General features: G+C 41.8%; 1 protein-coding gene across 1 annotated transcript in view; it reads right to left on the bottom strand.

The window, feature by feature from the left end:
- Positions 1 to 11,693, bottom strand: part of vwf (von Willebrand factor) — a 119,581-nt gene extending 107,888 nt beyond the window's left edge. Inside the window, exons 1-4 of the mRNA XM_043713571.1 lie at positions 11,582 to 11,693; positions 11,255 to 11,312; positions 10,359 to 10,532; positions 10,150 to 10,252 (exon numbers count right to left, since the gene is read on the bottom strand). Of these exons, the coding sequence (XP_043569506.1) occupies positions 10,150 to 10,252; positions 10,359 to 10,532; positions 11,255 to 11,312 (335 nt within the window). The 5' untranslated portion in view covers positions 11,582 to 11,693. The remainder of the gene's footprint in view (positions 1 to 10,149; positions 10,253 to 10,358; positions 10,533 to 11,254; positions 11,313 to 11,581) is intronic.
- Positions 11,694 to 16,062: the final 4,369 nt, after the last annotated feature.

Genomic DNA, 16,062 nt, shown 5'->3' with positions numbered 1-16,062 from the left:
GAAAAAGGCAGAGGGTCATGTCAGTTTAATGTTTCATCCGAAAGATGACACCTCTGACAGTTCATCCTCTGCGTTGCAGATGGGTGTCAACCTTAATGTTTGTGCTTGTGCCCTGGAGTGGAATGTAAACCCAAAATCTTTGACTCAGGACTGAGAGTGCAACCAGCTAAGCCACAACGGACAGTGAGAGTCGTCTCCAATATGAAATGTTAATTGTTTCTTGCTGCAGATGCTGCCAGACCTGCTGACTACCCCCAGTGTTTTCTATTTTTATTGAACTGGGCACAGGCTTATATTGCTTGGCTCTGACTGGTTGGAATCTACATTTTTTGGACAGGTCAATGCACCTACAGGAACAGACTGAGCTTTATCTTTTAAAAGTCAGAACTATAGTTGTCTGCCTTCAGAGAGGAAAGACTCCCAGTTCTTTTAGCTCAAATAGTGTTTTCTTTAATCAAGGGGTCCAAGATCATGTTGCAAATGAGATTCAAGAGTCCATTGGCTTCATTGAGCCATACAAATTGAAATTTTGGATTAATTCTGTATATATTTTTAAACTGAGTGTTTTGAGACTGTGCCCTTCAGAGAATTACGTTACAATTTCTTTCAGGCCTGTGGGAGATTAGAAATGTTGTTTTGCAGGTAGGGGGAAGGGAAGGGGAACATTATACAAACGGTCATGGAATTCTTGTAGCATGTAGCATACTTAAGGCTAAGACTTTAATGAATATAGAGGGTCTTTTAAAGAAAATAGTTTTAAGCTAGTAAATAACTTTCATTTCACAGAAAAGCTTATAGTATGATAAGAGAAACTGGAATAAAGAACAAGCTGTAACAAACAAGGAACAAAGAATGCAGACAAGGACAGCAGGATGGCCAGATAAGAAAATAACTAACAAGTGAGGCAATTGGCTTATGATAGGATGGGAAAAGGGAGGTGTGATTCCGTAACTTGTAAACTGAATAAGAATGCTTTAATGTGTTATTTTCGTGTGCATTTCTGTTTGATTACAGAAGCGTCCAGTTCTTGCGAGACTGTAATAAATAGTTCATTTCCAAGGCTTTGTCTCATGCTGATTGATTTGTGAGTGAGTTCTGTTTCTCACAATTGGGGGCTTATCCGGGATCCAAAACTCCGGCCGCTCGACACTCTTGGGACGACGGGGGAGGTGCACCTCACCGATTTTGGTGATCTCCGACTACCTTGCTTGTCATTCGCGGTTTGGGCGTATACGATCTGAACTGGGAGACCCTGGAAACAAGGCGGGCAGACGCGGCGGGTTCGGTCGGGCGACTCTTGTGCACAAGACCCGGGTAGGGAAAGGTCTTAAAGGATATATCCAGGCGACCGGGGGGGCAGCGGTATTTGCTGCAGGAATTGCCGCAGGACGGGGTGCCCCGAAATGACCAGGTAACTCTGTGCACAGACCAAGGTAAGAAAAGAGACCTTTAAGCATTGCCTTGGTGGTAGGGTGTACAAAAGTACGGGGAATTGGCGATATATAAAATTAAGCATATGTCCATGGAAAACAGCCCGTGTCAGAAGGGCTAGTAGCTGAAGAGCTACTGAGGGTGCACTAACTTATTGCCAGGCGTCCAGAAAAATATTCAAAAGCTAGAGGAGTCATTACGGGAAGCTCAAAGTGTCTGTGAGACACAATGTCTTTATGTGTGAGAGAGAGAGAGAGAGAGAAAGAGCTGTACAGCAAGTAGAAAGTTTAACCCTTTGTGATTCGGTTTGAATGCACATTTGTTTGTTGGTGATTGAATGTTTGTGCTTTGTTCCCTGGAGCTTGAGATCTGGGACTGTTTTGAATCTGATTTCTACTATGGAAATTTTAACATGATTTCTTTTAAGGTTAAGGATTTTACAGATTATGAAATAAAATGTTAACTCCTGCTCTTTTTACAGGTCCTGACTGCCTTACTATCAGTTTCTAACTAATCTCTTTTATCCTTACATAAAAGTGATTTATAGAGAACAGTTGAAGTCTTAAAAAAAAAGCATATAATTGGTCAGATTAATTGGACGAGTAAGGTGTCTAGTCAGGACCCTGAAGGGGGTGTGGAAGAAGGTGACACCGGACCTCATTAAGATTAATTAAATTAGCAATAATGGGAGGCACGGGGAGTTGCCTGTGTAATGATTGATCTGCAAATAATATTAAAGGGGAATATATCCCGCCCGACAGTCCTTTGGGGAAAATGTTGGGTAATTGGGAACACAACACCCGGACGCGGGAGAAAGATAAGGCTACAATGATAAACTATTGTTGTTTTGTCTGGATTAGAGAAAGTATTTTTTTGCCCAAATATGGGTCCAATGAGGATTGGCTGTGTCAAGATCTTAATATATATGTCAATCGAAAAGAACCATACAGTCAAAAAGAGTCCAATTATGCGGCTTGTTGGATAGGGAGCGCGGGAGTAAAATTATGTCCCATGAATATGGAGGAATCAGGGAAAAAACTGAAAAAAAATGAAAAAGGGAAGCCTCAATGGGATCCCTTAACGTGTTTTCTTTTTACAGGTCCTGACTGCCTTACTATCAGTTTCTAACTAATCTCTTTTATCCTTACATAAAAGTGATTTATAGAGAACAGTTGAAGTCTTAAAAAAAAAGCATATAATTGGTCAGATTAATTGGACGAGTAAGGTGTCTAGTCAGGACCCTGAAGGGGGTGTGGAAGAAGGTGACACCGGACCTCGTTAAGATTAATTAAATTAGCAATAATGGGAGGCACGGGGAGTTGCCTGTGTAACGATTGATCTGCAAATAATGTTAAAGGGGAATATATCCCGCCCGACAGTCCTTTGGGGAAAATGTTGGGTAATTGGGAATACAACACCCGGACGCGGGAGAAAGATAAGGCTACAATGATAAACTATTGTTGTTTTGTCTGGATTAGATTAAGGCGCCTGGTATTTTTTGGCCCAAATATGGATCCAATGAGGATTGGCTGTGTCAAGATCTTAATATATATGTCAATCGAAAAGAACCATACAGTCAAAAAGAGTCCAATTATGCGGCTTGTTGGATAGGGAGCGCGGGAGTAAAATTATGTCCCATAAATACGGGGGAATCAGGGAAAAAACTGAAAAAAAATGAAAAAGGGAAGCCTCAATGGGATCCCTTAACGTGTTTACTGCCCCCATATACTACTCCCCGGAACGAGCCTACAGTTCCCGAAGTAAAACCGAGTCCAGACACAGAAAAGGGAACAGACTCTGAACTAAAAGATGCAGAACCTAGGGGGCTCAGAATCACTCGAGCCACCACACGTAAAGGAGGGACAGAGATAGTGGAAAATGTCAAATTTTGTTCCTTACGAGAGATTCCGATTGGGGAAGGTGCAATCGGATATGTAAACACTCCCTTAACTAGCAGTGAAGTTAGGGCCATTAAAAAGGAAATGAAAAGTTTAATAGAGGATCCTGTTGGACTAGCCGAACAATTAGATCAATTCCTAGGGCCTAATTTATATACCTGGGGAGAACTGATGGCAATTTTAGGAACGTTATTTTCAGGGGAAGAACGAGGTATGATTAGGAGAGCGGCTTTACAGGAATGGGAAAAGAAGCACCCAGTTGGGGAAAAGGGGCCCCAGCAGAACAGAAATTTCCAAATGTTGACCCTCATTGGGAGAATAATGTCAGAATAGATAGGGAGTCAGTGCGGGATTTACGAGAAATGGTAATATTAGGAATTAAAGAGGCGGCACCTAGATCATAAAACTTTGTTAAGGCCTTTGAAGTACGACAAGAGAAGGATGAAACCTCTTCTGCATTTCTTCAAAGGCTCAAGGAGGCCACAAGGAAGTATTTGGGAATGGATCCCGATAATCCGTTAGCACAGGGACTCTTAAAGGTCCAGTTTGTAATTAAATCATGGCCGGACATACAAAAGAAATTACAGACATTAGATGGATGGAGTGAAAGACAGATGGAAGAACTGTTACGTGAGGCACAGAAAGTGTATGTGAAAAGGGAAGACGAGAAGTAGAAACAGAAAGCCAAAATGATGGTGGAGGCAGTAAAGAAATAACAAAAAGGCGACTGGGATCAGGGGATAATAGGAAGGGTAGGGGAGGACACGAAAGACAAAGGTCAGATACCCGGGAAAGGAGGCAACAGGCAGGGTGTTACTGTTGCGGGAAAGTGGGGCATTTTAAACGGGAATGCCCGGAATTAGCATGATAAAGGGAAGCCGTTTCCATAATGACCTTAGACGAAGATTAGGGGAGTCAGGGGTTCCTTCCTCCTGAGACCCACCGGGAACCCTTGATAAACTTAAAGGTGGGACCTGAAGGGGAGGAGGCAATATTTTTGATGGAAACGGGAGCGGCACGGTCATCCCTAAGTTTTAGACCTACCGGTGTTAAATTGACTAAGGAGTATCTTTAGGTTTCTGGAGTAAAAGGGCGAAGAATTCTTGGTGCCTATTTTTGAACCAACCCTAATTAGAAGAAATGATGAGGAAGTGATAGGGCAATTACTATATATCCCTGACATTGGAAGTAATCTATTAGGTAGGGATTTGATTATATTGCTGGGCTTAAAAATTGGGGTAGAGGATAGTGCAGTAACTGTAACGATGGCTATGTTAACACCTAGTGAAGAGAATCAAATCAGCCCTGACATGTGGGCGAAAGCAGATAACACAGGGCATCTAAATATTACTCCGTTGTGATTACGTTAACTCAAGAAGATGAGACGGTTCGGGTTAGACAATACCCTGTATCGTTGGAAGGCCGTAGAGGTCTGCAACCAGTTATAGATTCTTTGGTAAAAACTGGACTGTTAGAACCATGTATGTCGCCCTTTAATACCCCAATACTGCCCGTCTGCAAACCAGATGGGACCTTAGGGCAGGATCTTAGGGCATTGAACCAATTGGTTCTAACACGACACCTGGTGGTACCTAATCCATATACTTTGCTAGGCAAAATACCGTGTAACCACAGCTGGTTTAGTGTAATAGATTTAAAAGATGCATTCTGGGCTTGCCCTCTGGCCCCAGAAAGCCGCAACATGTTTGCTTTTCAGTGGGAAAACCCATACACTGATAGAAAACAACAGTTCCGATGGACGGTACTTCCCCAGGGATTCACAGAATCACTTAATCTATTCGGGCAAGTACTGGAACAGGTCCTGGAACAACATAAAATGCCTCGGGGAATGTCATTGTTACAATATGTGGACGATTTACTAGTGTCAGGACAAAAGAGAGATGATGTGAGTTTAGCCACCAATAGACTGTTAAATTTCCTAGGGCAACAGGGCTGAAGAGTATCTAGGAATAAATTGCAATATGTAGAGAAAGAGGTGAAATACTTGGGACACCTTATTAGTGAGGGCACTAGGTGCATTAACCCTGAGAGAATTAAAGGGATAGTAGAACTGCCCCTTCCAACCACCAAACGAGAATTACGGAAGTTCTTGGGGCTGGTGGGATATTGTAGATTGTGGATAGAAGCATACACCCAGAAAACGAAGGGGTTATATTACAAATTGACAGAATCTGAACATGAAAGACTGCACTGGACAGAAGAGGAAAGGGAAGGGTTACATGAGTTAAAGCATAGTTTAATACAAGCTCCGGTGTTGGCCCTTCCTTCCCTCGAGAAACTATTTCACCTTTTTGTGACAGTAAATGATGGAGCAGCCTTAGGAGTGTTAACCCAGAAGGGAGGTGGAAGGAGGCAGCCCATAGCCTTCCTGTCCAAGATCTTGGACCCTGTCTCGAGAGGATGGCCTGAATGTACACAGGCAGTAGCAGCCACTGCCATACTGGTAGAGGAGAGCCGTAAACTTACTTTTGGAGGGGCGCTAGTCATTAGTACCCCCCATCAAGTCAGAACTACATTAAATCAAAAGGCAGGGAGATGGTTAACAGACTCACGAATCTTAAAATACGAAGCCATCCTGATGGAGAGAGATGACCTTGTCTTAGCAACAGACACTGTCTAAATCCAGCTACTTTCCTATGGAAGGGAGAACTTCTGGACAAACGAGAATTAGAACACGACTGTCTGGATATCATAGAGTATCAAACCAAAGTTAGACAGGACCTAAAGTATATCCCCTTACATGATGAGGACAGACTGTTTATAGACGGGTCATCAAGAGTAATACAAGGAAAAAGACACAATGGATATGCGGTAGTGGACGGTAACGAGAATCAAATGGTTGAGGCTGACCAGTTGCCTAATACGTGGTCGGCCCAGACTTGTGAGTTGTATGCATTAAACCAAGCTTTAAAACAATTAGAGAGCTGAGATGGGACAATTTACACCGACTCTAAGTATGCCTATGGGGTGGTACACACCTTTGGAAAAATATGGCAAGAACGTGGACTAATCAATAGCCGGGGAAAGGAATTGATACACGAAGAGTTGGTAGGACAAGTGTTGAAAAATTTGGAATTACCCCGGGAAATAGCTATGATCCATGTATCTGGGCATCAGAAGGGGAACACTCTAGAAGCACGAGGGAATAGGCTAGCAGACGAGGCAGCTAAAGAGGCAGCTATGAGCCATACAGTAACACAAGTACAGGTTCTCACGCCCATAGTGGAGTCCCCTTCCATGAACCCTGTGTACACGGAAGAAGAGGAAAAGGAATTCCAGGAAATGGGGGCCACTAAGACAACCCAAAGAAGATAGATCCTCCCGGATGGAAGGGAGTTATTAAGTAAACCAGTCATGAGAAACATCCTAACCACCTTACTCCAAAGCAGTCACTGGGGCTCCCAAGCCATGTATGACATAGTGTTAAGGAATTACGGATGTAAAGGGATATACACATTAGCCAAGCCCCCTATGCGCAGGATGCCCGACTTGCCAAAAGATTAATAAGAAAGTAACGAGAGGGGGGCCAAGAGGTGGAAGAAACCCTGGTAGAATACAGGTAGATTACACAGAATTACCCCCAATAGGGAAACAAAAGTACTTATTAGTTTTAATGGATCACCTAACTGGGTGGATGGAGGCATTTTCAATGTCCTCAGCTACCTCGAAGGGTGTAGTGAAACCTCTTTTAGAACATATAATTAGAACATATGGAGTGGTGGAAAGTATAGATTCAGACCAAGGTAGCCATTTTACCTCTAAGATCCTACAAGAAGTAATGGCGGGATTAGAAATCGCTTGGGAATTCCACATTCTTTGGCACCCGCCTTCCTCTGGACAGGTGGAACGAATGAATCAAATCTTAAAGAAGCAATTGTCTAAGCTAGTCCTAGAGACTCAATTACCATGGACAAAATGTTTACCTATCGGCTTGCTACGCATTAGGACTGTGCCTAGACATGATATAGACCTCTCTCCTTATGAGATGATGTTTGGATTACCTTTCTTGGGTGGAAGAGGGGAATTACCAATTGTAGAGTTCAATGATAAGCTTTTAAAGAACTATATTGTGGCATTTGGCTCTTCTTTGTCTGTCGTTCGGAAGAAGGGTCTGTTGACCCAGACACCTCCACTTGAGTTCGCAGTATATCGGATACGACCAGGTGATTGGGTCCTGATAAAGACCTGGAAAGATACCAAACTGCATCCAAGCTGCGAGGGACCGTTCCTAACCTTCCTGACTACTGAAACAGCCGTCTGAACCGCTGAAAAAGGGTGGAGTCATCACACTCGTGTTAGGGGCCCGGTGGACACTCCTTCCCCTCCAGCAGAGTGGCAAGCACATCCTACAGACAACCCCCTGAAAGTCAAGCTGAGCAAAAAGAATGGACTGAGATAAGAGACTATTAAGAATTGGTTAAAAAACTGTGTCCCAAAACAATTGTAAGTGTTGCATGGACTCATTCCTCCCTGGTATTTAAAGGATTAGGGAATAGACAGATAGGGTTGTGAGCTGAAATGAATAGTCAGCTTTATGTTGTCACGATATTGGCGCTAGCTGCCAAGGGGGGGTGGGAAAAATCATTTTACCGCTTTATGTCAGAATTATGCTAAACTAAAGGGGCATACTGACTGTTGGGTATGTGCGGAGATCCCAGGCTCAAATGATACAACTTGGAGATTTGAAAGGGGTAATTATAACTTTGCGGGATGGTTCCCTCGACCAGCCCCAAAAACTCGAGGTGCTATCGATGGCCTTAGAGTTTCCCCACCGAAAGGAGCAGTAAATACCACTTGTTTCAGTAATCAGAATGATACCGCACCCTTCCGATTAGGGAAATCATCTTGTGTCTACACCAGCCAAGCCACTGCCACGACCATTCCCCAAGTATTGAATGGGACATATTGGGTGTGTGGCTTAAAGGCCTACCCATTTATTCCCGGCGAAAAGTAGGTTTGGAGTGGCGGATGTAACGGGAATGGGTGCTGGGACCATCCAGTTCAGACACTGCTTCAAAGCCAGAAAGGCTGGAGTGGCTGCTGCTACCTTGCCTATATAATTCCCCACTTGAGGATGTTAAAAAGAGCTCCAAAAATACCTCAGAATAAACAGGGAGGAAGGCGGAAAGTAACCCGGAAAGTAACCAAAGGAGATCGCCTCCTCTGGACTTTGATACCCATGTATGGGACCGCTCGAGCAGGAGTAGAAATACAAAAGTTAGCGGCTTCCCTGGAAGAGTTGGCCAACAATACTGCTGATGCGTTGGCCGAAACCCAATCCCAGGTAGCAGCCATAACGACCGAAATGATTGCCACTAGGTTATCGACCCTTCAGAACAGGATTGCTCTGGATTATATTCTGGCAGAGAAGGGTGGTACCTGTGCACTAATTGGAGAGGAATGTTGCACATACGTACCTGAGGTCTCCTCTAACATTACTAATATCTCCAAACATGTGTGAGACAAAATCGCCAAGATAAGGGAGGCCGGTAATCGGTACCGGAATGAAAAAGGATGGGAATGGGGGAATTGGGGATTGACTGTTTGGGGAAGGTGGTTAGTCAATCTAGCTATCTATGGATTATTGATATTAGTGGGTCTGGTGGTAGGGTTCAATGTCCTAAAATGGGTAATGAGCCGACTGATGACATCTCCTGGGGAGGGAACCCAAATAAATCATCAGATGCTTTTACAATCAGCAGGTGATATGCAACAAAGAGAAAGTCAAAGAATGCTTTTAGAGTTCGAGGGACGAACAACACAAATGTAAAATTAATATTGTGAACCTCATCACCAAAAGGCGTAAGAGGGCAGAACATAAGAAAATGACTTAAAGGAGACCTAATAAGTGCAAAAACAACAGTTAACGAAAAAGAAAAAGGGGGAATTGTGGGAGATTAGAAATGTTGTTTTTGCAGGTGGGGGGAAGGGAAGGGGAACATTATACAAACGGTGGTGGAATTCTTGTAGCATGTAGCATACTTAAGGCTAAGATTTTAATGAATATAGAGGGTCTTTTAAAGAAAAGTTTTAAGCTAGGAAATAACTTTCATTTCACAATAAAGCTTATAGTATGAAAAGAGAAATTGGAATAAAGAACAAGCTGTAATAAACAAGGAACAAAGAATGCAGACAAGGACAGCAGGATGGCCAGATAAGAAAATAATTAACAAGTGAGGTGATTGGCTTATGATAGGATGGGAAAAGGGAGGCGTGATTCCGCAACTTGTAAACTGAATAAGAATGCTTTAATGTGTTATTTTCGCGCGCATTTCTGTTTGATTACAGGAGCGTCCAGTTCTTGCGAGACTGTAATAAATTGTTCTTGTTTCTAAGGCTTTGTCTCAGGCTGATTGATTTGTGAGTGAGTTCTGTTTGTCACAGGCCCTTAACTCTTTGCTTCATGAAGGACACGGAGCACGACTAAAACAAATATTTTTTAAAATGCTGGGAGAAACTCAGCCATCTAACAGCATCTGTGGAGAGAGAACAAGAGGTGGTCTTCCAAGTCTGATCTGACTTCTTCAGAAACAATGCTAAATTGGCTGAGGGAGCAGAAATATATTCAAAAAAAAGTTAAGGGAATTGCGTGCCCTCTCACCAGGCAGGGTCACTGTGCCTACAGAAAGGACAAAGTATCAAAGTCAAGGGCACTGCACCCTAGGGCAGATCATAGTCATAGACTCTCACAGCTTGGAAACAGACCCTTCTGCCCAACTCATCCATGCTGACTCGGTTCAGAACTCTAAACACAGAAGGTGCACCATTGCACTAGTTTTCAGTTATCTACGGCTATTACCTTTTCTTCCTCACAGATGCTTCTCCTTTCAAAGATAGGGTGACTTCAAAGAATTCTCCCAGATACAAAGAAATGCTTGTGCGTTTTCCGCTCTGGAAGTTACCTGAAAATGCAGGGACTTTGTCACTTCTCCAACATTACCACACGACAGTGATCAATTGCACATTAAACTGAAATGAACTGCTAATGTCAGCGAGTGATGGAAATACCTAAAATACTGAATGAACGCTTCAAGCAGTCGCCTGCCAGTTTGTAACTGCAGTGTCCTGGAAACTCATAGAAGTTCCCATCGAAAGTCTGGATGCGATACTCCCCGAACAGGCTGCAGCGAGCTTCTCTGTTGGGTTTGTTCTTGCCCTCAGTGAGTGACGGATTCCCCTGTCCTGCACGACAGACATAAAATCATACAACACGGAAACAGACCCTTCGGTCCAACCTGTCCATGCCGACCATAATCCCAAACTAAAATAGTCCTACCTACCTGCTCCTTGACCATGCCCTTTCAAACCTTTCCTATTCGCATATATATCAAAGTGTCGTTTAAACATTGCAACCGTGCCCCCATCCACTACTTCCTCAGGAAGTTCATTCCACACGCAAACCACCCTCTATGTAAAAAAGTTGTCCCTCATGTCTTTTTAAAATCTCTCTTCTCTCACCTTAAAAAAATGTCCCTTAATCTTGAAATCCTCAGGAAAAGACATCTATCATTAACCATATCTATACCTCTCACGATTTTATAAACCTCGGTAAGGGCACCTTTCAACCTCCTACCCCCCCCCCAATGAAAAAGTTCCAGCCTATTCAGCCTTTCTTTAAAACTTAAACTTTCCATATGTTAAAGAACAACTTGTTTCACCTTCTCACAGGGGTGTTTCAGACTTTTTACACATTAAACTCTCCAGAAACTTTAAAAGGTGCTTTTCCTGTTAGAAATATGTCTTTAAAAAATAGTCTTAGCCCAGTGCACCCAAGGAATGAGGAATAAATTGGAATCAGTTAATTCAATACCCCCAGTGATAGAGCCCAATGATTGGTTGGCAGTGCCAAAATAATGTTCATATTGCTGCAGATTATTGATCTTGTGAAATCAAGCTTACAATACCTTGAGAGCAGGACATCAATGTGAAGAGGAGAAGCAAAGACAGACAATTGCTTGCCATCTGTGAAAACCAGAAAGGAAGACACTTAACAAAACGCTGTGCAGAATGATTGTCATTTCCACTTCTCTCCCGTCCTGCAAAATTGCAGACAAAATTACAGAACGCATAACTAGAACAAGTAATCTCGCATACTTGCCTTTTGACTCGCTAGTCTGCCCAACTCTTTCAAAGTTGCAGCTTTGAATAATGCTTGAATATTCCACACAAGCCCCCAAGGACATGGGGGGCTTTGCTGCTGTGGACAGGGACAAGAAACAAGTAGCACTTACCTTGGCTCCTGCTTTTGGAGAGAGAGACCAAGTCTAGAACTAAACTGACTTCAAAACAACATGCTCTGAACTTCAGCAGGGTGAACTCTAAGACGTGATAAGTGCCTTCTGGGGAAAACAGTCCAATTTATACAGGACAGGAACTGTAGAATAATCAACATTTTCAGGGGGTGGGCCAAACTTTGCATGTTATATCCTTTAGCGAATTCACGGTATCAGATTCAATAGAATCACTACCCAAAGGAAACAATGGAAGGAAACTGGATAAAACACACTGACAGATTTACCAGAAATGAAAGAACAACTTTCGAAAGGCTAGGTTTCTTTTTAATCCACCAATGAGACTGTAAAGTAATTAACACTCCAAATAATCTCTTTCAGGAACTGAGTTTATTTGGCAAATGCTTCCACAAGACAGAAACAAAATACTCACAGCTCATGCATAACATCCACTGAATCATCTTCTGAACTTCTGCAGTACCGATAACAAGAATTATCATCTTTTATAACATTGATCATTTCCACAATATTGAAAGTAACTTTCATCACACCACCCATTTAAAAAAAAGCAGTATCTCATTCCTTGGCCTTGTATATCTGGCAGGGGTGTTCTGAAGCAGGGTCGCTAGACCGGAAGCGTTAACTCTGCTTTTTCCCTACGGAAATGCACTATTTGTTGTTTGTTTCTGATTTCCAATTGTCACAGTTATTTGATTCTTTGCTGTTTTCCTTTAGCTTACAATGAGTTTGGAAACAAGGACATATTTTCTCAAAGGGGTGGCATTCAGTTGAACCAGATCATGTCACTGTCCTTGTAGAAGTGGGAACAAGAGCATTTAGAAAGTAAGCACAGGACTGGGCTATTTAAGCCTACTCCACCAGTCAATATGTTCATGGCTGATCATCCAACTCAGTGCCTGTTCCCACTTTCTCCCCATACACCTTGATCTCTTCAGTCTTAAGAATTATATCTAACTCCTTTTTGAAACCATTCAATGAATTAGACATCAACTTATTTCTGTGGCAGGGAATTCTACGGTTCACCACTCTCTTGATACCCACCAATCTGTAGGAACTGTTCTAGAGTCTTTGGAATCTTGAAAGCTGACCACCAACATATCCATTATTTTAGTGCCACTTCCTTCTTGGATATAGATTATTTGGCACTGGGGACGTTTTAGCCTCTAATTCCATCAATTTCCCCCGTACCAATTCTCTACTGATACTGATTTCCTTCAGTTACTCCCTTTCACTAGATTCTGTGTTCCCCCAATGTTTTTAGAGACATTATGTCTGTCCTACGAACCCTGCATTTCCAGGAGCAGCAGCTGGAGATACTTCCTGTGTATGTTCTGATTCCAGACACAGAAGGAGCATAACATTGCAATGAACTTTCCTTCCAAGGCTTACGCCTTCAGACACTTAGATTTCCCTCAAAATTAAATTATATTGAATACTCTAGAGCACTTCTTCTGTGGACCTCTGCATTATGCCCTTACAAACTGTAAAGATATCACAAACGATGAGTGATAAACATAGTTTAAACATTTCCCCAATCTTACTCACCCAAGCATCTGCTAGATTTTGGCCCCCATGGCAACTTTTTTCAACCTGACATCACCTCAGGAGATCCACCTCTAGATTTTGTGAAGGTTCCCATCGTTCCTATTGCTGCACCAACTGGGCTCGATTTGGGCATCACCCTCAGGCTTTTAACAGGAGACACTGCAACCAACGTTTATCTCTCAGCTTGTGCCACTCCTGCTGTTAATCCAACTGTGATGACAGCTGCGGGACACACTTCCCGACTCAGTATCACAAGGAGTGTTGCGAGACTTGAGCCCAAGGAGCTGGAGTGGTTGGTTAATAAAGTTGTAGGAATGGGAATCACTGGCTTGATTGAGAGTACTAATGAGGAAACCTAAACAGAGGAAAAAGAAGTGAAGAGGTGTTAAGAAACAGATGCACTCTTGTAGAAAAGGCAAGGACATTGAAACAGAGTGGAGAAAAGCAGGACGAAGAATAAAGGCCAACACACAAAACAAACTGCACACTAAAATGGAGCAATATGTACATGGATGCAAAAAATATTTGAAGCAACATTGGAAGCTTTGATGTATTAGTAACTAAGGAGGAATATGACATAATATCCACAGTGATATGGCTTAGGAGTACATTTGATAAATTATGATTAAAACTTTTGTAGGAAAGACAAGGGAAGGGGAATGCAATGTAATTGCATCATTTCTGAATCATCACTACACAAGAATAGCAGATTGTTTTGGGGCAGTATTAAGATATGATGTATGATATGATGTAGATATGAACTGGGGAGGTACAAGAACATCTGGGCAATAATTTGGGGTGATTTGCACCATCTCAACAGACTGGAGTAAAGATAAAGATGTCTCAGGGTGCTTTCTAGATCATTATATTCCGGGAGAAGAACCTGATGTGAGAAAGCAACAACAAAAATAATGAATGAACTGAAACCTAAGAACTGAATTTAGTTTAATACAAAAATAGAAGTGAGCAAGTCTCAAGAATCAAGGTGCTGAGCTGAGAAAAGACCAAGTTATTTCATTTAATAAAGGGTGTGGCCCAAATGAATTGGCCATTGATTAATCTAGGATTGTCAATGTGGCTTTGCTAAATCAGAACTATGTTTGACAACTTTCATAGAAATTTTAAAGAATCAACAGTGAATTGATAGAAAATATTCAATTGAAGGAATGTATATATATTTGATCATGATGTGGAGCAGCCAGTGTTGGACTGGGATGTACAAAATTAAAAATCACACAACACCAGGTTATAGTCGAGAGTGTAGTGCTGGAAAAGCACAGCAGGTCAGGCAGCATCTGAGGAGCAGGAGAATCGACATTTCGGGCATAAGCTCTTCATCAGGTTATAGTCCAACAGGTTTATTTGGAAGCACGAGCTTTCAGAGTGCTGCGTCATCATCAGCTGGTTGTGCTTGGTGTTTGATAAGCCAACTTACAGAAGGTGCACTGAAATAAATCACTGTGTGATGCAAAAGGAAATGTAGCAATAGGGTTGAAGCGTGACTTGACTACTGATAGGAATAAAAGGATATGATAAATAGATGCTCCTAGATTGGAGAAATGCAAGACATGGTATACCTCAATGACCTATGATTCTTGGTATTCAGAGATGATTTGCTTTGGGTTCTAGAACCTGTCTTGAAATTTGCAGATGACTTTGCAATGGAAAAAAGTTTCATACAGGAAGGAGAGTTATAAAAGACTTCAGGACGGTTTGGATTTACAGACTTGACATTCAGGTAGAATAAAACCATTCAACATGGATAAGAATGAGTTGATGTAATTTGGGACTGAAAACAAGATTTAAGAGATTGTGCTTTAATGGAAAGAATCTAAAGCAAGTCAGAGGCAGGAAAAGAGATAGAAAAGGAACAGAGATGCTTGAAAGTTAAATTATATTTTTCTGAAAGCGTGAATGCACATATATAATACTGTGTCAAAGCTCCAAAGGCATTTTCAGCTTTAATAAGAAGGAATGTCTAAAGGAAAGAAGGAATGTCTAGAGTCTAAAGGGAAAGAAACAATAATACCTCTCTACAAAATATTGGTAAGTTACAACACTCTATGCAGGTTTAGGCATACTGTATGGAAAGGATATTGAAACATTGACAACTGAGAATATACATTCACCAGGATATGGTCTACATGAGAAGTTATGATCATGACAAGAGATTTGGAACTTTCCTCACTGGAATAGTGAAGCTAGGAGGACTCCTCAATTGGGGATTCTAAAATAGTTATAAAATTTCATAGGTTGACCAGAGAAAGACTATCTCTTTTGATTTGGTAGTCAAAGATGATCACTAATCGAACACGAAGTAGAGTATGACGAGAAGAGTATTTCTCTTCAACAGAGAAATGTTGAAGTGTGAAAGTATTTTCCCAGAACTGAGGCTGAGACCATAGCATCTCTTCAGGAAAACCTGAACAGCAATTTGTCGGAGAGGAAGGTTGGAAGGCTTCTGAAGGAGATAGAACAATGGGATTAGTTTGGATTGTTAACAAAGTGCTATCAAGAATGCCATAGGCTGAATACATTTGCATTGTGCATTCTTTCTGTTCTATAGAAAGATTGTTAGGGAGGAAGAGATCATCAACTGTCACAATTATTACTGTTTATTTCCCATTTTCAACTTTGACTTTGGTTTCATTTAAAGGCATCGTAAGTACTCCAACCACAAGGTTAGCTTCAAGAAAATGTATAAGCTGTATACCATAGTATCAAAATATTCTGCTTTCTGTGCAAGAATGTGCATATGAAAATCACTTAGTTGATCTTTAACGTGATAAGAAAGAATAGAACACACAAACAGGGGTAGACCCTGAGTGTCTCCAGCCAGCTGTAACTTATGAGAAACTTGGTTAAACAGAATATACCAATTATGATAGATTACTGAATAAATAATATCTATATTT

Source organism: Chiloscyllium plagiosum, chromosome 23, assembly GCF_004010195.1.
Source record: "Chiloscyllium plagiosum isolate BGI_BamShark_2017 chromosome 23, ASM401019v2, whole genome shotgun sequence".
In the NCBI taxonomy this organism is placed as follows: Eukaryota; Metazoa; Chordata; class Chondrichthyes; order Orectolobiformes; family Hemiscylliidae; genus Chiloscyllium; species Chiloscyllium plagiosum.
Note: the sequence above shows the minus strand (reverse complement) of the source record. Positions and strands in the feature narration are given on the sequence as shown.